Source organism: Capricornis sumatraensis, chromosome 23, assembly GCF_032405125.1.
Source record: "Capricornis sumatraensis isolate serow.1 chromosome 23, serow.2, whole genome shotgun sequence".
NCBI lineage: Eukaryota > Metazoa > Chordata > Mammalia > Artiodactyla > Bovidae > Capricornis > Capricornis sumatraensis.
The window spans coordinates 34,982,480-35,007,571 of NC_091091.1; the positions used below are offsets into that span (position 1 = coordinate 34,982,480).

At 47.7% G+C, this 25,092-nt stretch overlaps 1 protein-coding gene across 2 annotated transcripts in view; it reads right to left on the reverse strand.

The window, feature by feature from the left end:
- AFAP1L2 (actin filament associated protein 1 like 2) overlaps positions 1–8,563 on the reverse strand; it is a 116,494-nt gene extending 107,931 nt beyond the window's left edge. For both annotated transcript variants that reach the window (XM_068961764.1, XM_068961763.1), the window contains exon 1: positions 8,477–8,563. In XM_068961764.1, the coding sequence (XP_068817865.1) occupies positions 8,477–8,492 (16 nt within the window). In that variant the 5' untranslated portion in view covers positions 8,493–8,563. The remainder of the gene's footprint in view (positions 1–8,476) is intronic.
- Between the last annotated feature and the right edge of the window lie 16,529 nt (positions 8,564–25,092).

Sequence of the window (25,092 nt, forward strand, 5' to 3'; positions counted from 1 at the left end):
CACCCAGCCCCCTGAAGAAGGCAGGAACTGGAGGGGTCAAAACCATGTCAGAGGTTTCCGGGTATCTGCTCCCCTGAATTAATATAAAATTGCCCCTTACAAGTACAGCACAGCAGCTCTTGCAAGTTATTCCACTAAGCAGCAGTTAGTAGTCTTTATCCTCATTCGTACAGATGAGGAAGCAAGGCCAAGAGGGATTAATTGACTTGCCCAAGGTCGCACAGAGTTAGTGGCCAAGGCCAGATTAGAACCCTAAGCCCCGGAGTGCCCAGGCCTGTGCCCAGCTCCAAAACATCCCTCAGAAATCGGTCCAGAGCATGGGCAGAGCCAGGTCTGTGCCCTCGGGAGCTCTGGAGGCCGGGTGAGCTGCTGCAGGGGGCACAGGCAGGCTCATACTCACAAGCAGAAACCTGCAGCATCCTTCTCTGCACCACCAGACAGCAACACCCCTGTGCTGGAACAGACAGAAACAGGCTCAAGTCGAGAAAGCCAAGGGTGGCCGCTGTGGGCCTGCAATCTCCACGTCTAGAATCTGGCTTTGAGACCGTGCCTCATTTTCCTTGGTGCCCAGGGCTCCTGTTGCCTGGAATTCATTCCTTCGCTCATTCCCCCAGCATGTCCCAGACACTTACTATGTCACCTGGCAGTGCACTAGGGCTGAGAGGGAGCCATCCTTGGAGGAGAGAAACATCCGAGTTTTGAACTGGTTTCAGGGCAGACAGACATAGAGACATATAATGATAAGACAATGTGACTTGAATTCAACAAACAGTTTCTGAGCACTTGGGATGTGCTGTACCTAAAATAGTGAGGGAACACAGAGCAACTCAGGGAAGGCTTCCTGGAAGGGGCCGCACGTGGGCCTAAAGACTGAAGCAAGTTTCACTGAGTGGCTTAATCGTTTCCTGGCTAAAAGGACACTGATAAGGAAAGAGCCTGAAATTGTTCTGAGCACTTCTTTCTCAATAAGCCCTTGCTGTTATTAGAACAGGACTCTACCCATTAGAAGCTCATTTCTTGGGGATCTCTTATCTGGGTTCTGACTTTCTGAGTTAATCTCTTTCATCTCAGTGGATCTGTCTCTCAAATGGGAGCGAATAATCCCACATCTTAGAGAGGCTTCGGGCTTCGGAGGCACGTTCACACAAAAGTCCTTGAGCCACAAATTCCTTGCACAGCTGATGGCATCCTCTTTCCCACCAAGGCTGCCGTGCTCCACTCTCAACAGGAAATTGGTTTTATTTATAAGAATCACAAGCCTCAACTGACGTTTACTGGGCTGCCCACATTCCCTCTCTCACTCCCCCCCCCCCCCCCCGACACATTCACCCTCCAGAGATTCCTCAGCGACCACAGAGCAAGTGGCGCTGAAGAGTGCTCGGGAAAACCGGATGGACAGACGCTGGAGACTGTTTCCTAGAAGGGGATACTGAGGCCTGGGGAGTGACTCACCTGACCAAGCAGAACCCATGGGGCTCCTGGTTCCCAAAGAGCTGCCTCTTCCTTGCACACCCTGACTGTTCTCCCCTCCCGTTTCTGCCTAGGCTCTGGGAAGAAGTGCCATCTTCCCTCAGCTTGGGGAAAGCCTCCCATCTCTGGATGACAGAAGTCTTTAGAGAAACGCTTCCCATCATTAAAGGGATTTGGAAGAAAGCTGGCACAGCTTCCTCAGCTTTGAAGCTCCTTGGCCCCTCCTGCCCTTTAATGGGGCTTGGAACCAGCCCAGTTCCGAGAGCGCTCGCCCCTTCTGAAAAGGGCAGGGGCCCAGAGCAGAATTCCCCCCACCCCTCCTGGCCTTTCAGCACCAAAGGTGACCTCTCAGGATTTGTTTCAGACCACTTCATTGCCAAAGCATTGAGGGCTCCCACACAAAGAGCTTCGAAGTCAGGAGGGTTCAAGGTCAAGTACGATCATGAGCAAACCCCGAGCTTAGGATTCGGAAGCATCACATCAGAGACTGTTCTTCAGTAGCTTTCCCACAGCCTTTTAAAGCCTTTAAAAGCTTCGAGCAATTACGTTAGATTTCTGCACCATCACAAGATTTGGTTAAACCACATCATGTAAGTATGGAAGAGGTATCTGTTTCACTCTACACTTGCTCTTAATTTTCTAGGTGAGGAAAGTGTTACATACTTTTTTTCAAAGGCTCGCATCATTGGCTACACCTTAGAATCACCCAGAGTTTTAAAAAACACACCACCTAAGCTGAACCCTTAAACCAGTTAAATCAGAATGTCATGTGTGTGTGTGTGTGTGTGTGCGTGCATGCGCACATTCAGTTGTGTCTGACTCTGCAATCCCATGAACTGTAGCCCACCAGGTTCTTCTGTCCATGGCATTTTTTTCAGGCAAGAATACTGGAGTGGGTTGCCACTTCCTTCTCCCAGAATGTCTTGGATGGGGGTCATATTTTTAAAGCTCCCTGAATATCTCCTACACGTGTTTAAAGTTACGACCCTCTGCCTTAAGTAGAAATTCAACTGGAAAAACCTGAGCTCCTCGACAAGGAAGCACAACAAATTCAGATGACGCTCCCGAAGGTGAAACAAATACTATCAATCTGTTCATCCCTTTTAATTAGTCTTCCTTTTTCAGACCTTGGCCACAGATCACATGATTCCCACATAAGCTTTCAAATATCTTTACTGGCTTGACTCTTCACAGCTCATCTCTATCTTCCAGTGCCCAAGAATTAAGTGCCCTCTCCTGGCAATCAGGTGATCTGACTCAGAAACGAAAGAACACAGGAAAGGGATGATACACTTTTGACCAATTACTGTGATCCAAATTAAAGTAGCTATCTCAACTGGGCCTGTATGCCTCCAAGTGTGACGCAATTTCAGGAAGCTTTGGCATGGACTTCCAAGTGCAATCCACAGATAGTAGGTCAGTCACATTTGGCCCTGGACACACTCACCAGCTGGAAGAGCAGTAGGAACCAGAATCCCTGACCACATGGTGCGAGTTCAGCCAATGGGCTCATCCACAGGGACACAGGATGCTCTTATGAGACTCACAAATATGTAAACACCCAAGGACAGGAACCATCTCAAAGTACCCCATAAGATTTAGCACAGCTTAGACAATACCAAAGAAAATTCACATGCAAAATACAGCAATTCTACCATCACTTTCTAGGACAACTCTTATAAAAGCTCCACCTCTCTGGGGAAGACACCCCCACATACTTCCTCCTCTACCACCTTGGTTTTGCTTAGGAGAACCATGGCTGTCTAGTGGAATGGCTTAGAAAGGATGAGGAGAAAGCCTGGAAGTTTTATTGCATTACAGTTTATTGCATGACATACTGGGTGATATTCCAAAGACTCTTTACCTCCAGACATCTCTTTACATCTTAAGAAACAATGGAAAATCAGCCCAGAGCCTAAAAATGATAGGCTAGCTTTGGAGATGCACATTATGTAATATGCAGACTGGGGAATATGGAAAACAGTTTCTCCTGTACTGACTGATTTGTGAGATTTACAAATGAGAGAAAACATTTTGAGATTCTGGAGATGGTGATGAGGCAGTTTACCTATTCTTAAAAGTATCACAAACAATTCTTTACAATTTTTACAAATGTTCTGAGACTTCAAGTACATCTTGCACTTCGATTTAATTTTGCTGTTAAAACCACCATGTGCCTAGTTATTTCATAATTATTCAATCTTACCTTTAAAAGAAAAAGGCCCTCAATCTGACAGGCAAGAGAAGTCTCAGATACTAGAGGCTGCACTGGTTAATGGAAGATTGAGACCAACATACTTAATTTCACTTTGTTTGCAGTAATGCTTCCTAAGGCCATTTGACTTCACACTCCAGGATGTCTGGCTCTAGGTGAGTGACCAAATCATCATGGTTAGCCCAGTCATTAAGATCTTTATGTGTAGTTCTTCCGTGTATTCTTACCACCTCTTCTTGATCTCTTCTGATTCTGTTAGGTCCATGCCATTTCTGTCCTTTATTGAGCCCATCTTTGCATGAAATGTTCCCTTGGTACCTCTAATTTTCTTGAAGAGATCTCTAGTCTTTCCTATTCTATTGTTTTCCTCTCCTTCCTTGCACTGTTCATTTAAGAAGGCCTTCTCTCTCTTTGCTATGCTCTGGAACTCTGCATTCAGTTGGGTATATCTTTCCCTATCTCCCCTGCCTCTTGCTCCTCTTCTTTCCTCGGCTATTTGTAAAGTCTCCTCGGACGATCACTTTGCCTTCTTGCATTTCTTTTTCTTTGGGATGGTGCGGGTCACTGCCTCCTTTACAATGTTATAAACCTCTGTCCATAGTTCTTCAGGCACCCTGTCTATCAGATCTAATCCCTTGACTCAATTCATTACCTCTACTGTATAATAATAAGGGATTTAAGTCATACCTGAATGGACTAGTGGTTTTCTCTACTTTCTTCAACTGAAGCCTAAATTTTGCAATAAGGAGCTGATGATCTGAGCCACAGTCAGCTCCAGGTCTCGTTTTTGCTGACTGTATAGAGCTTCTCCATCTTCTCCTGCAAAGAATATAATCAATCTGGCTTTGATACTGACCGTTTTGCGATGTCCATGTGGAGAGTCATCTCTTATGTTGTTGGAAAAGGATGTCTGCTATGACCAGTGTGTTCTCTTGACAAAATTCTGTTAGCCTTTGCCCTGTTTCATTTTGTACTCCAAGGCCAAACTTGCCTGTTACTCCAGGTATCTCTTGACTTTCTACATTGGCATTCCAATCCCTTATGATGAAAAGGACATCTTTTTCTGGTGTTAGTTCTAGAAGGTCTTGTAGGTCTTCAAAGAACCAGTCAACTTCAGCTTCTTCAGTATCAGTAATTAAGAGCACAGACTTGGATTACTCTGATGCTCAATGGTTTGCCTTGGAAAGGAACCAAGATCATTCTGTCATTTTTAAGATTTTTTGTTTGCATTACTGCAAACAAAGCTAGTGGAGGTAATGGAATTACAGCTGAGCTATTTCAAATCCTAAAAAAATGATGTTGTTAGAGTGCCCCATTCAATAGGTCAGCAAATTTGGAAAAACTCAGCAGTGGCCACAGGACTAGAAAAGGTCAGTTTTCATTCCAATCCCAAAGAAGGGCAGTGCCAAAAAAAATGTTCAAACTACTGTACAAGTGCACTCATTTCACATGCTAGTAAGGTCATGCTCAAAATCCTTTAAGACAGGGTTCAGCAGTACGTGAAATGAGAACTTCCAGATGTACAAAGTGGGTTTCGAGAAGGCAAAGGAACCAGAGATCAAATTGCCAACATTCATTGGATCACAGAGAATGCAAAGAAATTCCAGAAAAATGCCTACTTCTGCTTCATCGACTACATGAAAGCCTGTGACTGTGTGGATCACAACAAACTGTAGAAAACTCTTAAAGAGGTGGGAATACCAGACCACCTTACCCGTCTCCTGAGAAACCTGTATGTGGGTCAAAAAGCAACCATTAGAACCTTACATGGAACAACTGACTGGTTCGAAATTGGGAAAGAAGTATGACAAGGCTTTATATTGTGATCCTGTTTGTTTACATGCAGATTACATCATGCGAAATACAGAGGTGAATAAATCATAAGCTGGAATCAATATTGCTGGGAGAAATAACAACCTCAGATATGCAGATGATACCACTGTAATGGCAGAAAGTGAAGAGGAACTAAAGAGCCTCTTGATGAGGGCGAAAGAGGAAAGTGAAAAAGCCAGCTGAAAACTCAACATTCAAAAAACTAAGATCATGGTATCCTGTCCCATCACTTCATGGCAAACAGAAGGGGAAAAGTGGAAGCAGTGATAGATTTTATTTCCTTGGGCTCCAAAATCATTGCAGATGGTGACTGCCACCATGAAATTAAGACACTTACTCCTTGGAAGAAAAGCTATGTCAAATTTAGACAATGTATTAAAAAGCAAAGACATCATTTTGCTGACAAAGGTCCACATTGTCAAAGCTATGGCTTTTCCAGTAGTCATGTACCGATGAGAGAGTCAGACCATGAAGAAGGTTGAGCGCCAAAGAATTGATGCTTTCAAACTGTGGCGCTGGAGAATACTCTTGAGAGTCCCTTAAACTGCAAGGAGATCAATCCAATCAATCCTATAGGAAATCAACTCTGAGTATTCATTGGAAGAACTGATGCTGAAGCTCCAACACTTTGGCCACCAGATGCGAGGAGGCAACTCATTGGAAAAGCCCCTGATGTTGGGAAAGATTGAAGGCAACAGGAGAAGGGGACAACAGAGGATGAGATGGTTGGATGGCATCACTGATGCAATGGACATAAATTTGAGCAAATTCTGGGATATAGTGAAGGACGGGGAAGCCTGGCCTGCTGCAGTCCATGGGGTCACAAAGAGTTGGACAGAACAACTGAACAACCAAAACAAAACTTAATTTTGCACAGGTCAACCTTTCAGTGCAGTGACTGTTCAACAAACAACTCAGCTTTTTCAGTGAATGGGGATTTCTACAATCTCTAGCGAGGTGGGGGCAGGGAAATTCCCAGATTCCTTAGCTGAAAGGTGCAGTACACAGATCAGTAACGTTCACTAGGGAACCCTGGAGAATTTTCTCCAGAATCAAACACTAAATGAGCCCCCTGCAATCCAGATAATTCTCAAGTGTATTCCCTTATCACTGGCTGTGCTTGATTTACTGCAAAATGAGGAGGCAGATGCATGGGTTACCCAAAACATAAACACTCTGAACTGGCAACTAAAATTTCCTTCAGCTGGCATAAACCATTCAAGGATCTTTGAGGGTGGGAGGATTTTAAACTCCCAAGAGAAAAAGATAACCAAGAAGACTTACTCAGGTTAAGGGCCAAGTCGAAAGCTATTAAGACAAAAACCTTCTGATAATCACTGGGTGTTTGGAAAGATGACCCAAAATGTTATCATTTGCCCTAAACTCAGAAGGATTAACATACCGATTTGAGAAAGTAGCTTGCAACTTGGACCTTCCATCAGGAGCTGACACAATTCAGGAAGGGCAGACTCCTGAGCTGGAAGGGTTTCTCAGAGAGACAGCTCAAAAGTCCAACTCCCTGTGAGGGTCCCTCCCAGAGGGCGGAGGGGGCCCAGCGGGGCAGGGAGCAGCAGCAAACTGCCATTTTAGAAGGAGAGGGTCTGTGGCCTCAAGTGTTCAGAGACTACAGAAGGACACATTCAGCCATCCAGGCACAAAACTGACGTGATCTCAGCAGAATTTGAGACAAAAAAAAAAAAAAAACACCCGGTTAGAAATGTGAGAGAGGCTCCAGGGAGGGTTCACAGGAAAAAAAAAAAAAAGGAAGGTTGCCAGCTTAGTTAACCCTGTCTCCCCAGCCGTCTTCTGTGCTCTTGGCAAAGACCCTTCCTCACCTGTAACCAGCTAACCCAGATGAGAAAAAAACATGAGAAAAATCAAAAGATCCAACTTAGTTTAGAGAACCAAAGCTGAGCCCTAAAATTTATGTCAGTTCAGAAATGAGAAACCACTGGGAGAGAGATTCCTTGGGAATCTGAGCATTTTTCTACATTACTCTTTCCCAGGAGAAAATAAATATAGAAATAGTATTTCCTTTTGCAGGTTTGGTAGAGACAGACCAGGAAAATGCTAGAAGTTTCCCCAAAGGAAAGGAGTTGGGGGGGTGGTCCCCACAGCTTCACGATTAAGGGGCAGCTCCTTAACCTTTTCCAAAAGACGTGCCATGTGCCATCGGAGGCTTCTAGACTCCAGCCCCGGCGGCGGCGGGGGGTCTGAGCTCGGGTGCCAGCCGGGCACAACCAGCACAACCCAGGCCGGCCAGCCGCCCAGGAGGGTTTGGCTGAGATATCAGGGCCCAGGCCAACTCCGAAACTTGCTCAGCTGCGCCGGAGCTAAGCCTTTGGGCTGGGACGCGCTCCACCTGCTGGGCACCCTACTCGGCCCCGAATCCCGGCACCCCGCCCCTGCCTGGGGATAAGGCAGTTACCGGAGCACCCGCACGATTGCGGTGGCCCGAACAAGCCGGGAGCCGAGCTGCGCGCCCACCCCACCCCACCCCACCCCACCCCACCGCCCAAGCGCATCCCCTCGCAAGCTTTTATTCGGGGTCTGCAAGGAGCCCTCCACTCTGGCGCCCGCTCCAGAAACCCCGACCACCTGCCCTTTCGCCCCCCAAGCAGCCCCGCACTCTTCCGACCTCACTCGGAAGCTCCTCGGTCCCTGGCATCTTTCCGAGGTGGCCGGGGTTTAGAAGGTGGGTCCCCATGTGCACCCCCGGCCCTCCAACAGGTGAGACGCCTCGTCACGCCGAGCCCCCCGGCCTCCGCGCCTGGGAGGATCAAAAGATCTTTGGCACAGGTCCGGGCTGGGCAGGGGTAGCCAGCCTGGCTCACCTGAGCCCCGGAGGAACGCGAGGCGCACTCGGTGACGGCCCCCGCTACCCTCGGCCCTGCTTTCTGGCGCCGTGCGGGTGGGCAGGGGTTGGGGGCGCGCCGCCCCGGGTCCCCGCGTCCTCACCTTTGAACCGCTCCATCGGGGCCGCGGCGTGCGCTCCTCGCGGCTCGGCTCGGGCGGCGCTGCGCTCTCGGCGCTCGGCTCCAAGCCCAGGGCCGCCGCGCTGGCCCCTCCCCGTGAGGTCACGCTCACGCCCGGACCTCCTGGCGCGGCTGCCGCGCCCGGGCCCCGGACCCGGTCCCCGCCCGGCGCGTCGGCCCCGCGGGGGGACTCCGCGGCCGGCCCCGGAGGACCGTCAGCTATCGAGTCCGCTCGCGCCCGGGGCCCCGCTCCCGCGCCAGCTGCTTCACGTCCCGGTTCCGAGGCTTGACCAAACGCTGGGGGAGGCCCCCGGGAGGGGCGGGCTCGGGCGGCTTACGGGAGCTCTTCTTCCAACCACCAGGCTGCGAACCCACTGCCAGGAGGTGGAGACTGAGGTCTGCGTCGGGAGGCTGAGAGGTACCTAGAGCACACCCCGCACCCCGGTTGACCCCTGGGTCTGCGCACTTTTGCCCTTGGCATTTCTCGAGGTGGGACATGGGGAGGGGGGTGGGGACAGCCGAGTCCGTCCCCAGTTCTTCAGGACTTGCAGCTACTCTCTCGCAGTCTTTCTGGGTAGCCGATCGCAAAGACGTCTACCTGCTCTCTTCTACCCCAGCCCAGGTTCCCTGGGCGCCTTGTGCCAGGTTCTCCCAGGACTAGACTTTATAGAGCCGCCTAGATAAATCCCGGAGAGCAAGGTTCCTGCACAGGCTAAGCGCCGACCGCCCCGAGGGGCAGCATCTATTCCCTAGGAGCCCAGTCTTGGCTCTAACTCCACCACTGCTGCCGGGAAGCTGCACACTTCCCGTCTTTTACCTTCCTTTTTTAATCATTGGTCGCTCCAACAACAGGCCCATGTCCGCCCCACCGGCCCCCAAGGAAGATCCATGTTTTCCTTTAAACTTCCATTTTCACTTTAAAATTTCAATCACAGTTTGTGCTGAACGCCTGGTTTTGCAGCAAGTCTCCCCCAACTTCCTCGAAGGAACACTTAAGGAAGATTTTGTTGCTGCTGCTGCTGCTGCTGTTTTCCAAAAGACTTCCTAATTCTTTCTTGGAACAGCAGACTTAGCCCTGATGTGTTGAGACCTTCTGCCCCAGCAGTCTTAGAAATGTTTTTCTCAGTTCCATTAGCAGCTCACATTCTCCATAGCATCCATGGAGCTATCCTCGCAAGCCAGGCATGGGATGCTAAGGGCTGTACATGCATAGCCTTTCATTTTTTCCTATAAGCCTGTGATCTGAGTAGTATTATTTCTACCATGTAGGTAAAGAAATTGAGGCTTACAGAGGTAAAACAGCTTGCCCAAAGTCACACAGCCAAAAGAGAGCCCAGCAGACATTAAGCCCAGGTGGTCTGCTTGTAGATGTATACCCACAAAACTTTCCTAGTGCTCGAGGAAGTACCAGGCTGTCTGTCACTGTCTTGGGAGGCCTCAGATCAGGGAATAATGATGGCCCAGCCAGGTAGGGGCTCTGGTTAGACCCAAGCACAAGAGATTCTGAGAACCCAGTGGAGGGCCCCAATCCCACCTGGAGAAGCCTCCTAAACCTTCTAGAAGAGGAAATGACTGAGCTGAGTCTTAAAAGATGAGTTAGAGCTAGTTTGGTGACAGGAGCGGCAGAGTGACTACAGCCTTCCCAGGAGAAAGCGGGGAGCCACTTTAAGGGTCCAACAGTTGCGTGCTGCTGAAGCCAAAAGGAAGACCCCAGGAGCGGAGAAGGTGAGGCTAGAGGGGCAGGCACAGGCCTGCTCTCTACACGGAGTGATCTGAAAGTTAAGAGGATTGCAGCCCTGAAAAGTGAAGGTGTCCGGGATTTCCTGGGCAGCTGAGTGGAGGGTGGAGTGTAGGAAGCAGTCGCACCTGCCAGGTGAGAAGTCAGTGGGGTGGTAGAAACCTGGAGGAGAGGACCGGGGCATAAATAGGCAGAAGTTCAAGGCCAGGGCTCTGTGCCTGAGTGCAGGGCTTGAGGGAGATGGAAGGGCCAAGGCAGACCCTGCGGTTTCCAGCAACTTAGGTGGCCAGGGGGCGAGTGTCCCTACTGGTCAGTTGTGTCTGACTTTTTGCAACCCCATAGACTACAGCACGCCAGACTTCCCTGGCCATCATCAACTCCTGGAGCTTGCTCAAACTCATGTCCATCAAGTGGGTAATGCCATTCAACCATCTCATCCTCTGTCATCCCCTTCTCCCCCTGTCTTCAATCTTTCCCAGCATCAGGGTCTTTTCCAGTGAGCCAGTTCTTCGCATGAGGTTGCCAAAGTATTGGAGCTTCAGCATCAGTCCTTCCAGTGAATATTCAGGGTTGATTTCCTTGAGGATGGACTGATTGGATCTCCTTGCTGTCCAAGGGACTCTCAAGAGTCTTCTCCAGCAGCACAGTTCAAAATCATCAATTATTCAGCACTCAGCTTTCTTTACAGTTCAACTCTCACATCCATACATGACTACTAGAAAAAACACAGCTTTGACTACACGGACCTTTGTCAGTAATGTCTCTGCTTTTTAATATGCCATCTAGGTTTGTTATAGCTTTTCTTCCAAGGAGCAAGCGTCTTTTAATTTCACGGCTGCAGTGGTTTTGGAGCCCCAGAAAATAAAGTCAGTCAGTCAGTCCTCAGCTATTTATTTGCTAAGCCCCTGTTAGGTCCCAGCGGCTACCAGGTGCTGCAGAGAGCAGAGGCCAGGTAGCAGAGGGACTGCTGCTGGGAGTGTGGGGTGGGGGTGGGGAAGACAAGCGGGAACAGAGATGAGCATCCTTGAATCGGATGCAGATAAGTGTCAGCAAGTTGGGGTGTTGGAAGCAGAACGTGAAGGACCCCCACAACTCCAAGTAGGCCTAGGGACCCAGGTCTGAGCTCTCCAAGTCACCCCCGTACATCATTTCAGTTCTCTCAGCCACTCTTCCAGGTGGACTGGGCTCATGGGGGTTCAGAAAATAGGAAGAGTGTGGGCATCTCAGGGAACAAGGGAAAGGAAATAGTGTTCCAGGGGCCTCGGGAAGCAGGGACTGGGAACTGGGTTGGGATGGGAGAGGGTCTCTTGCTTTTTTATGTTCTCCCTCCTCCCTCCCTTTCCTCATCTTGCAAATGGCTGGGCATGGCACCCACCCTCCCATGTACGGTGCCCAGAGACAATTGGACATTGCTGGGTCCCCGGTTTCCTTTCACGTTCTCCGGGGGAATCTGGTTGTGCAGCTTGGCAATTTGAGACCAGCCTCAAGTCTGGTGGCTAGTCATGCCTGACCAGATTTCAACTCCAGCCATCAGCTGGGACCAGTAGGTTACAGGGGCCAGCCCCGCTCCTCAGTCAGGCCTTTGTCACCGCTGACCTCCCAGAGGGGTGAGGCTGACTCTAACTGAGGTCACTAAGTACAAAAGGTAGCATTCAAGTATTTCCATCCTATGAATGGAGAGGATTTGGGGGCCTCACCCAAGTCACCAAGTGAGGTAATCTCTTTCAGAACTCAGATTCAAAATTCAGGTTTCCTGGTTCCAAACCCTGGTCTGTGTCTCACCCCTGCCTGGCTATCCCGGGCCTCTAACAGGGCTTCAGCCCAGCCAGTCCTCTGGTGGCCGGCTCTGTTAGCGCTTCCTGTAATGGCACCATCCTCTCAGAAGGCTGCGGGGGGCTCCATGTCTCTCCTGCCTGCTCCCTCTCCCCATTCCCCCCGCCACCACCCGGCTCCAGCCCTTTAATTGCCTCTTCTTAAATCCTTCTCTAGTTTATCCACGGAGACTTGGCAAGTCTCCGAGCCTCTAGACAAACAGAAATCAATCAGAAATGTAAGCAGAATGAATTTAAAATGGGACTTCACCACACTTTTCAAGAATGAAATTGAAACACTGCTTCAAACCATCAGTAGGAATCAGGGCTTTGGAAGGCTCAGCACTGCATTCCCCTCTTTCCAAGGCACATGTGTGTGTGTGTGGCTCAATTGTGTCCAACTGTTTACAACCCTATGGATTGTAGCCCACCAGGTTCCTCTGTCCATGGGGTTTTCCGGGCAAGAATACTGGAGTGGGTAGCTATTCCCTTCTCCAGGGGATCTTCCCAACCCAGGGATTGAACCCCGGTCTCCTACATTCCTATCTTAACTTCCCTGGTGGCTCAGATGCTAAAGCGTCTGCCTACAATGCAGGAGACCTGGGTTTGATCCCTGGGTGGGGAAGATCCCGTGGACAAGGAAATGGCAACCCACTCCAGTACTCTTGCCTGGCAAATCCCATGGACGGAGGAGCCTGGTAGGCTGCAGTCCATGGGGTTGCAAAGAGTCGGACATGACTGAGCGACTTCCCTTTCCCTTTCTCCTACATTGCAGGGAGATTCTTGACTGTCTGAGTCACCAGAGAAGGTCCAAGTCCTGGATGCAGTTTAACCCCATGTGTTTAGTCCCTTTGCAACTTCGATAAAGAAGCTACCCCATTCAAATTCTAATTCATTGAATTTCTGGCCTCTAGGATCAGAGGATCTGGTTTCCTGCACCTTCTCAACCTTCGGAGGGCTCTGACCATCCCCACCCCAGACAGACCACAGGATCCCTAATGGGCTGTTCTGTTGCAGGTAGTCCTGAAACCAAACTGAGTACCTCCAATCTGGAGGGAAGGTAGTGGGTGGGTGTTCCCAGCAAGTTCAGCAGGGGTGGGGGTGCACCAGGGCCTCTGGGTGTTGTGGAAGAGTCTGGAATCTGCTAGAAGGGCTGATTCTCCCCTAATTTCTAAACCAGTTCTCGGCACCAGACAGGTTTCTTCAATCATAACGTGTTGAGGCAATTGCCAGCTAAGGCAATGAGGAGGGAAGCCCAGCTTTATAAAATTTTCCTATTTAATTCTCACAGCCATTCAGGCAGCATATACATTTCCCCTTATTTCACACATGGTGATCTTGGAACTTGCCCAAGGTCACCACTTGGCAGGACCCAAGCCAGTCCCATTTGAGCACCATCTCTGACCCAACTACCTAGGAGTATAACTGCTGGGTGATTTGCTAATTCCGTGCTTAACTCTTTGAGGAACTACCCAAAATGTTTTTGCAGAGGCTCCACCATTTCACATTCCCACCAGCAAGGCATAGGGGTTCCCGTTTCTCCACAGCTTCATCAACACTTTTTATTTTCCATTTTTAAAAATTATCCCCATCCTAGTAGGTTTCATTATTTTTTTAAGACAAGTCAACATGACATGAAGGTAACATTTCTTCTTAAATCTGAGTGGTTGCTACAAGAGTGTATTTTGTATTATACAGTGAGGACCACTGGCTCAGGTCAACCCGCTCATAGTTTTGTTGATGCACTTGAAGAAGCCAAGGCCTAGAATTTTGAAGTAGAAGTGTTTATTCAATATTCAGGTGACTGACCCTCCTGGCCAGCATGTTTGAAATACTTCAGAATTTGAAATAAGTAAATAACAATAAATATTTGGGTGGCTCAGAGGGTAAAGAATCTGCCTACAATGCAAGAGACCTGGGTTCAATCCCTAGGTCAGGAAGATCACCTGGAGAAGGGAAATGGCAACCCACTCTAGTATTCTTGCCTGGAAAATTCCGTGGAGAGAGCCTGGCAGACTACAGTCCACGGGGTCACTAAGAGTTGGACATGACTGAGTGACTAACACTTTCAAAGAAATACAGACAGCCAAGGCTTTGAGGAAGGGGTGTAGATGGAGGTGAGGAGAGTGGGTGGACACACGCCTCCTTGCTCTGTCTTTTCCTCTCCCCATGCTTTCTTTCCTAAAGTTTGCCCCGGCCCATCTCCAGGCCCTTCTGTCTCCTAACTTCTGCCCAGATTCCCAGTCCATTGATGCAGAACATTTCAGGGCTGTTCTGAAACCAGGAATCACCAAAGAATCCAACACTCAGGATGCCAGAATCCAGAGAGACGCCAGCACCAACCAAAGCAGACCAGCCGCTGGCAGGTGGCACCAGCGCCCAGTCTCAGCATCCAGCAAGAGCTCTTCTTCCAGCTGCTTGTGCTCAGGGCTCAGCTGCCCCTTCTCCCTGGGTAGTCCCAACACTGTGTCACCCTAAGTTGTATGGAACCCCCGAAATGTGCCTGAATTATGGTGCCTGGGCAGTGGTCAGGGTCTTGATCTTGGTTTCACTTCTCTTTTTTTTTTGCTGACTCTTCCTGTGATTGGTAAGATAGTCATTTCTCAGATGAGGCTTGGGCAGAAATGCAGCCGGACCAGAACTGACACCCTTGCAGGTTCCTCAGAGTCCCCAGATAAGGACACTTTGCAGAGGAATCATTCCTTTGTGCCTGGAAGCTAAAAGTCCTCCCTGCTTCCTTCCCCAAACTCCCTTCCCCCTGCAGAGCCCCAGCTGGTCCTTCCAGACCCAGCCCAGAGGCCTTTCTCCTTCATCAAGTCTTCCCAGAACATTTTGAAAGGACTGAAAGATTAAAAGGATTCTTGAAATCCTGTTAACACTTTCCCACTTCCAAAATCCATTTCTCATTTAATATCAGAAAACAGCAACCTTCTTTTTAGGTCTTAGGCTCTCCAAAGAGCCTACAGGATCTTGTGAGCAGGAACTCAGTATAAGCCCCTTGATGGCCAGCCAATCAGGACTGGCAAGCCTCAGGTGCCTAGGTTTATAGACTGGCTGTGGGTCCACAGTCCCTGCCATAAGCCCGCAGCCACTTGTCTGCAATAGGTGCTTTCCCAGCACTGTGCTGCCAACAGGCTGAGCTCCCCAAGGCCTCTTGGGGCTGCCTGGGCCCACACCAGGCCAGAACAGCTCAGCCTCTTAATCCTCCATCTAGCAAGGCTGAGCTTCACATTCTCATCACTACATTTCAGAACCCACTCCCTCCAGGCTGACCTGCCTGGTTACTCTTCCTCCCACTCCTTGGTGTACTCTTTTTGGATCCCTTTCCAATGGCTGGATGAAAGGAGTGGAATTTTAAGTCTTTTGCCCTAAAGTCACTGACTGGGGTAAGGGATAAAATATAAAACCTGGTATTGTTAACTATGGGCTTCCCTGGTGGCTCAGTGGTAAAAAATCTGCCTGCCAATGCAGGGGATGTGGGTTCCTTCCCTGGGTTGGGATGATCCCCTGAGCGGAGGGTGGTGGGCAGATGGCAACCCACTGCAGTATTCTTGTCTGGAGAATTCCATGGACAGGGGAGCCTGGTGGGCTACAGTCCATGGGGTCACAAATTGGACATGACTTAGCAACTGAGCACTCATACATAGGGTAAAAGGGATGGAAATGGAAAGTAGTCACTGAGTGATTGCCTCAACCTTGCAGAAACAAGATTTCATTTATATTGAAGATAACGTGGGCATGCACGGATGGAGCTCCTGCTAAGCAGCCCCGGGGTAGGCAGGAGGGATTGGAAGGCTGAATGGGGTGCACAGGCACATCTCTGTGACCCTGATCCAGAAGCCTTCCCCAGCAGGTCCTCTGTGCTGCTGCCAGCTCACCAATATGCCTACCCTTACACACACAGCATGGTTTTTCTTTAAAAGTATCCATTGAGTTCAGTCCCCCCAGTCTCAAGTTTGATAAAGGGATGTGCCAAGAGAATGACTGACCTGGAGCCACAAGAGCAAGATTGGAGTTGGACTCTTGAGTCTCCTGATTCCCAGACCAGGGCTCTTTCTGCAGCAGCCACTGTGCTGAGGGTAGAAGCAGGTCTGAACCCAGTTCCTCCAGGATGGAAAATGCTGCCACATCTGACCAAGGCCCCTGGTCCTGTTCTGCTCAGACAGTCTTTCTAGAGCCCCAGACACCAGGCTCTTCACTCTGGGTACAGCCTAGCACATAGAATCATCCACAAGTCATCATGAAAGAGTGAGGCAGTTTCCACAGGTGTGATTGTATCCCTGAGGGGACAAAAATTTGTTCTTGGGAGGGGCAAGAAATATCTCATGGTATATAAACACACACATACAGTGTATAAACAGATACACAGTATGACTATGGCATTAAAATTTCACGGGCGAGTAAAATCTCAGCCGCCAATTAAAACATGTTTGGAGCTTTTCCCCACACCACCAAACAATGCTCTGATATCAGCTGGGTACTCTATGATTCGACTCAATTCCGACACCATCTATCTGGAGATAGCATCAACTCCAAAATGTTAAGGGTTCAGTCCTACGAGACTGCGCTCCAAGCCCTTCCCCGCCCTTAATCCCCACAGCTTCTGATGCCAATCCTAAGTTCAGGTTATAACGTGTGCTTCTAATCAATTGCCTATATACTGCTGACGCTCAAGACTTTCTTTTCAGGTTTGGTTAATTTGCAAGGGTTGCTCACAGAACTCAGAAATACATTTTACTTCCTAGATTCAGTTCACTTCAGTCGCTCAGTCATGTCCGACTCTTTGCGACCCCATGAACTGCAGCACACCAGGCCTCCCTGTCCATCACCAACTCCTGGAGTTCACTCAAACTCACGTCCGTTGAGTCGGGGATGCCATCCAGCCATCTCATCCTCTGTCATCCCCTTCTCCTCCTGCCCACAATCCCTCCCAGCATCAGAGTCTTTCCCAGTGAGTCAACTCTTCACATGAGGTGGCCAAAGTACTGGAGTTTCAGCTTTAGCATCACTCCTTCCAAAGAACACCCAGGACTGATCTCCTTTAGAATGGACTGGTTGGATCTCCTTGCAGTCCAAGGGACTCTCAAGAGTCTTCTTCAACACCACAGTTCAATAGCATCAATACTTCGGTGCTCAGCTTTCTTCACAGTCCAACTCTCACATCCATACATGACTACTGGAAAAACCATAGCCTTGACTATCAGTTTGTAATAAAAGGAAAGAGCTCAAGAATGGCCCAATGGAAGAGATGCCAAGGGCAAGGTCTGGGGAAAGGGCACAGAGCTACATGCCTCTCCCAGCTCATCGCTATCTCCATATCTCCAGGTATTCATGAAAGCTGGAAGTTCTCTGAACCCTTTTCTTTTGGGTTGTTACGGAGTCTTCATTACATGGGTATTATTGATTAAATCACCAGCCACTAGTGATTGATTCAACCTTCATCCCCTTCTCCCCTTCCTGGGGGGCGGAATGGGGGTCAGGGGGTTGGGACTGAAAGTTCTAACCCTTAAGTCACATGGTTGGTTCTCCTGGCAACCTGCCCCCAACCTTAGGAGCGCTCCAAAATCACCTCATTAACATAAACATGGGTGTAATGAAAGGGGGTTGTTATGAATATCAAGACACCTTTATCACGCTTATCACTTAGGAAAGTTCAAGGGTTTTAGAAATTTCTAAACAGCTATAAACTTCTTGTTATAAATCACAATATCACAAATAGAACCTAGGAGAAAATGTCTACAAAGGCTCCTGGACAGGGAGTTCCCTGGTGGCCCAGTAGCTAAGGGGGGTGATCCCTGGTCAGGGAACTAAGATCCCACATGCCACAACTAAATATCCTGAGTGTAACTTAGACCTGATGCAGCCAAACAACTAAATAAATAATTTTTTTTTAAAGGCTCATGAACAGAGGCGATGATTAAAGAAAGGCGAAAACACCAGAACATAGGCTCTAGAGTCAAGGTTAGACTCTCCCCTCTACCTCTTTCTAGCTGATGACCTTGGGCAACATACTCAACTTTTCTGTACGCCAGTTTATCCCTTAAGTCAAATCAAGATAAAAATTGTATTCACCTCACAAGTTGGCTGTGAGGATTCCATGAGATAGACAATACACATAAGGCACTTAATTCCACGTCTGAGACGTAAGTTCACAACAGGTGTTAGATGCAACAATGATCAAGATGGCTGGAAGGGAGGGCGTCTTCCCCCCACATGATAAGAGTCACTCGTGCCTCCTGTGGGCTTCCCTGATGGCTCATTGGGTAAAGAATCTGCCTGCAGTGCAGGAGACACGGGAGACTCGGGTTCAACCCCTGGGTTGGGAAGATCCCCTGGAGGAGGAAATAGCAACCCACTCCAGTATTCTTGCTGGAAAAATCCCATGGACAGAGGAGCCTAGCAGGTTACAGTCTAAAGAGTCGGGTGCAACTAAGCACACATGCCTCCTATGGCAGAGAAAACAAAGCTGCAGCTGGTTTCAGAAACCCCTCTACAGGAAGAAGGGTCCTGCTTGGTGCCAAGGATTAGAACTGGTGCTAAGATGTCAACAACCACTCATCCACTCACCCACCCACTCAGGTCTCTGCTCTCCATCTCTACTTCCCTGTGTCTGACACTAAGCATGGCACCTGGGGCTTTATTGGATGATAAACTGCACAAAGGGATTTATAGCCTCAAAGGGGACCAGAAACACCATCTTCACTGGCAAAAAAACTCTTATCTACTAAGTGAGTGCTTCTTGGATGGTAACATGTATAGCAATCACCTGGGGATCTTGTTAACATTCAGCATCTGATGCAGAAGATCTGGAGTGGGACCAGAGAATCTGCCTTTGTGACAGCCTCCCAGGTGATGGGGATGCCCTGGTCCAGCACTACCAACTGAGGAGTCAAGCATTCACAAGGCTTTCCTTTCCCACAGTTAACCAAACCGAGGAAATGATGCTTCCCTTTCTCTGCTGATGGTTGCCTATTATTTTATCATGGGCCCATGATAAAAGCATCTAGAAAATGTCATGCTGGTAAATTCTAGAGAAGACTCTTGAGAGTCCCTTGGACAGCAAGGAGATCAAATCAGTCAATCCTAAGGGAAATCAACCCCGAATACTCATTGCAACGACTGATGCTGAAGCTCCAATACTTTGGCTACCTAATGCAAAGAGCTGACTCATTGAAAAAGACCCTGATTGTGGGAAAAGATTGAGGGCAAGATGAGAAGGGGGCAACAGAGGATGAGATGGTTAGATGGCATCACTGACTCAATGGACATGTATTTGAGCAAACTCCAGGAGATGGTGAAGGACAGGGAAGCCTGGAGTGCTGCGGTCCTAGGGTTGCAAAGAGTTGGATAAAACTCAGTGACTGAATGAACAACAACAAATTCTGGAACAAAATCTTCAAGGCGAGTCCATTCTGCACCTGGGGTCACAACTGGTTACTGAGGATTCTGAACATTGAGTTACAGTGAGCTCGCGTCAGTGTTCCTACTGGATCACACAGTCGTACTTGTTTTTCTTTCAGGATCAAAATACTCTGGGGGAGTGAGATGAGAAGGGGGTGAGGAGGAGAGAGGGGAGGGAGAAGAAAAGGCTGGCCAGGAGGAGACAGCGTGGAGAGAGAGAGGAGGATCCTAGCCAGGAGCTTCCAACTTCCCTTTCGTTTGGAAACAGCCTCAGGTAGCCAGCGTTTCTCCTGGCAGAAACAACTGAGAGAATGTAAATGGGAATAGAGGAGGCTCCTCCAGGGCAGAGCACTTGAAACCAGGCCACTAAAATCCGCTGGTGTCTGGGGACCTCATTCTGTCACTCGATTAGAATTTTTAGTGTAATTCAAGTAATGTTTACGGAAGGTCCCAGAGCAGAAGGGCCTGGGGTGTGGGGTTTGGAGCCAAGAACAGGCAGGTCCCAGATGGCAAGGAACAACAATCGTTTTTCTTTTTTTAAAAAAAGCACTTGAGGAGCAGTTTTCTCAGAAAAAGAGTAACCTGTTAACACACATAATGGTGAGAGTCCAGTCTTTCAACTTGGACTGTTGAGAGAATGCAGCTGCCCGTGTGCATGACCTGTGGATGGAATCTTGGGTCAGCCCCGCCCACCTCAGGGCTCTTGGTAGGATTCACATCCTCCCACACACAAGTACTCTCACAATTCAAACAACACGTGGGGGCATCACAGTGCTCAGTGTCTTAGAGTCCATGGTCTCCCCAACAGATGGGCCACCTCCAGCAGGGCTGTAAGACTGGGAGAGCTGGAACTCCCCCCTGCCAAGTGGTTAAGACTGTGTTCCCAATGCAGGGGGTCTGGGTTCGATCCCTGGTTCAGACACAGATCCGGCATGCCACAACTAAGACCCAGCACAGCTAAATAAATAAGTAAAAATAAATATATAAAAAAAAAGAAAAGTGGGAGAACTTGGGAGGCTATGATAAAAGATTTTCCTGAGCTGGGTCATAGCTTGACTCAGTCCTTCAGACTGAAGGGCTGGCATGACTGAGTTATCCCAGATCCATCGTTGATGATCAGTGTGACACTGGGCATTCATCATCTGTAAAATGGGGATAATAATAATACCTACTTCGTAGACAATGTTATAAGGATGCTCCAGGATGAAGCACAGAAAAAAGAGCATAATATCTGCTGTTGAGTGAATGTTCAAAAGCAGGTTGTGGGTGCATTTATCTAGGGCTTAAGTCTTGGAGTGGGGTGGATAGAGGAGAGAGGTAAAGGAAAGAGCTAAGAGCTTAGAATGTAGTTTTTCTCCAAGTGCTTTCCTTCATGTGCATAGAGCCAATTCAACACCCTCATCCTAAGCCATAAACGTATATCCTTCCTGCTCAAACTTCTTGCCCACTCTCCACTAGGGAAAAAGCTAACATGACCACTTCAGAGCCTCTAATGACACAGCTCTGGAAACACAATGCTCTTTTTTTTTTTTCCAGTTGTTGCATGCAAACTCTTAGTTGCGACATGTGGGATCTAGTTGCCTGACCAGGGATCGAACCTGGGCCTGCTGCACTGGGAGCATGGAGTCTTCAGCCACTGGACCACCAGAGAAGACCCTGCCCTCGCTCTTGATTTCCACTCTCTCCAATCTCCCATCCTTCTGCATCTCCAGTCAACACTTGGTGGAATCTCATTCTTCTCCAAAATCGATTGCATCTTTCTCCACTATATAGCTTTTGGTTTTTACGATAAAAATAAAACTCTGTTTACATTTTTTCAAATTAACTGCCCTTCTTTTAATTGCTGTGTTGAATCCCAAGTAATTGATATGTCATAATTTTTATAATCATTCTCCTACAGAGGGGTATTGAAGTGATTATTAGATTTTAATGTTCTAAATAGAACATCAAAAAAAATAAATACAGATTATCTTTCTTCCTTTCAAAAACATTTTTATTGAGATATAATTGACATACTGTGCAAATCACCCATTTAAAGTGCACCATTTAATGCTTTTTACTGAATTAATGGAGTGGTGCAGCTGTTCATGGGGTCACAAAGAGTTGGACACAGCTAGGGACTGAACGACAATGACCATCACCACAGCTGATTTTAGAACATCTTTATCACCCTAAGAGGAAATCTTATAGCTGTTCGTCATCACCCCATTCTCCCCATTCCCTCACCATTAGGCAATCACTCATCTATCTTCTGAATCGACAGATCTGCTTGTTCTGGAAATAAATGGAATTATTTAATATCCCCAAAGACATTCCATTCCACTGTCTTTTCTGCCTGGATTCTTTCAATTAGCATGATGTTTTCAAGGTTCATCCATGTTAGAGTATGTATCAGAACTTGTTCCTTTATATTTTCAAGTAACATTCCACTGTATGGCTATATCACATTTTATTTATGAATTCATCAGTTGACAATGATTTGTTTCCACTTTGGGTCTATTATAAATAATGCTACTGTAAATATTCATGTACACGGCTTTCTATGCACGTGTGTTTTCATAGCACTGCATAGCTATGCCCTTACTCAGCTTTTGCTCTTATGGTTCAGCCCTTGTTCATACGCTGAGCTCACACTCTCCTCTCCACCCCAAACCTGCTCCTCTTCCAAAGCACACTACAGGTTCCACCACCTCTCCTGTTGCACAACCCAGAAACTCAGCCATCATCCTGTATGCTCCTCTCAACTCTTCCACCCTCCTCCCCATTGCAGCCCATATCCAGCCCAGTTGCAATTCAAATAGAAGCATGGCCCCAAGAATGCTTTGCAAATGGTCTAGAATCAATCAGGCCATTAATTCTTTACACACTCATTCCCCTCAGTTTATATTTGTCGAGTTACTGGATTAATGTCTATTTGCTCACTATTTTATCTTAAGTGCTCAGCATAGCACCTACTGCCTACTTTATAGCAAGACTGTAAGCCAGTTTGGGTATGTATCGCATTCCTTTTATAACATCTCACAGATCCCAATATACTAGTACTGCAATAAAAATGTGTTGCCTTAAATTGTTGTGTTTTTTTACAAATTTTTATAGAAAAGTCAACATTTTTGGTGTGCAGTTCCATGAGTTTTGAAAAATGCATAGTCACAAAATCGTCACCACAATTAAGATGCAGAACATTTCGTCACGTCCCAAAATTTCCTTGTATTGCTTTATAGTTAACGCTCCCCCTTCCCTATTCCCCGGAAACCTCTGATTTGTGGTTTTGTCAAGTATGGATGTGAGAGTTGGACTGTGAAGAAGGCTGAACGCCGAAGAATTGATGCTTTTGAACTGTGGTGTTGAAGACTCTTGAGAGTCCCCTGGACTGCAAGGAGATCCAGCCAGTCCATTCTGAAGGAGATCAGCCCTGGGATTTCTTAGGAAGGAATGATGCTAAAGCTGAAACTCCAGTACTTTGGCCACCTCATGCGAAGAGTTGAGTCATTGGAAAAGACTCTGATGGTGGGAGGGATTGAGGGCAGGAGGAGAAGGGGATGACAGAGGATGAGATGGCTGGATGGCATCACTGACTCGATGGACCTGAGTCTGAGTGAACTCTGGGAGTTGGTAATGGACACGGAGGCCTGGCGTGCTGTGATTCATGGGGTTGCAAAGAGTCGGACACAACTGAGCGACTGAACTGAACTGAACTGAGTGGCAACCCACTCCAGCGTTCTTGCCTGGAGAATCCCAGGGACGGGGGAGCCTGGTGGGCTGCCGTCTATGGGGTTGCACAGAGTCAGACACGACTGAAGTGACTTAGCAGCAGCAGCATTCCTATAGTTTTGCTTTTTCTAGAATATCATGTAAATCTAATCATATATCTGTGGCTTTTTGATTCTGGCTTCTCTTCCACTCAGCTAATGACTTTGCACTTCACCCATGTTACTGTAAGAGCTCATTCCTTTTTACTGTCGAGTACTATTTCATGGTATGGAAGAACTACAGTTTATCTGTTCCCCAGTTAAAGAACATTTGGGATGTTTCCAGCTTTAGGCAGATTGAATCATGGCAGTATAAACATTCATGGACAGGTTTCATGGGAGCCAAGGTTCTGGTTTTACTTGGATGAAGACCTAGGAGATGGACTGCACTGTCATATGACCGGTGTATGTTTAACTTTCAAGAAACTGTCAAACTGTTTTCCAGAGCAATTGTATCATTCTGTATCCCCACCAGCAGTATGTGAGAGTCCAGTTGTCCTGCATTCTTGCCAGCACTTGGTGAGAATTTTTATGTTGCCTGGATTCCAGTACTTCAGCAGATAGGTGATTTGCAAATATTTTTTTCCCACCTGAGGCTTGTTTCATTCTCTTTCTCCAGAGGATTTTCCTGACCCAGGGATCAAACCCAAGTCTCTTGCATCTCCTGCATTGGCAGGTGGATTTTTACCACTTGTGCCACCTAGGAAACCCTTTTGAAGAGCTTAAGTTCTTAATTTTAATGAAGACCAACTTATCACTTTTAAAATCTTATGAATCATGCTTTTGGTATCATATCTAAGAAGGCTTTGCCTAACTCAAAATCATGAATAATTTCCCTTATGTTTTCTTCCAGGAAATGCATAGGTTTAGGTTTTACATTTATGTCTTTGGTCTATTTAATTTTTTTTATCTCATGAACTTTTTCATCTGCTTTAGGTAAATCTAATCTATGATATACTTGTCCATATTGCTTTCCACCCTTCAAGCTCCTTGAGGGATCATGTTATCTAAACATCAATATTTGTGTGACCCTGGGAGTGAGGTCTCCTTAAACTGTGAGCCCTTGGCACCTCACCTGGCTCCTTCTAGTACCCACCCCTTATTTTATTCATGTTCGTATTTTCCATAACACCAAGCATCATGTCTTTCACATTAGGTACTAAATAGATGTCACTGAAATTAAAAGGTGAGATAAAAGAATAATTTTAGCCTGCTTATCCCAATGAGAATGAAGAATTAGCACAACCAGGAAAAAGCATTTCTTGACGATGTACTGTATAGCACCTACTGTGCGTTAGATGCTGGAATGCTTCCTGGTGGCCCACAACTCCCAGAGAGTTACTTCATCCTAAGCGGCCTTCTTACAGCAATGCTTATCACATCACCCAGTAAGCAGAAATAGAGTATACAACTAACCAAAGTGCTCTGGTGGGATGTTTTCAAAGTCTGAAACACATCCAAGTAAAAAGTGTGCTCAGTCGTGCAATCGTGTCCAACTCTTTGCGACCCCATGGACTGTAGCCTACCAGGCTCCTCTGTCCATGGAATTTTCTAGGCAAGAATACTGGCGTGGGTTGCCATTTCCTTCTCCAGGGGATCTTCCAGACCCAGGGATCGAACAAGTGTCTCTTCCCTCTCCTGCACTGGCAGGCGGATTCTTTACCACTGCACCACCTAGGAAGCCGAAGTAAAACACATGCTAGAGAAATAACACGTGAGCCCCCGGAATGGCAGAGATTCTAGCTTGAGTTCAGGTGGAGGTCAGATGTGAAAGTTAAGGGTCAAACTTGCAGGGCTACTTCTCTCTCTTGTTTTCCCTCTATTTCCCCCCTCCCCCACATGCTAGAGTTTTCATGAAAAACCCACTTTGTGGCTCCCTGGGCAGGGAGAAGGCAAGCGG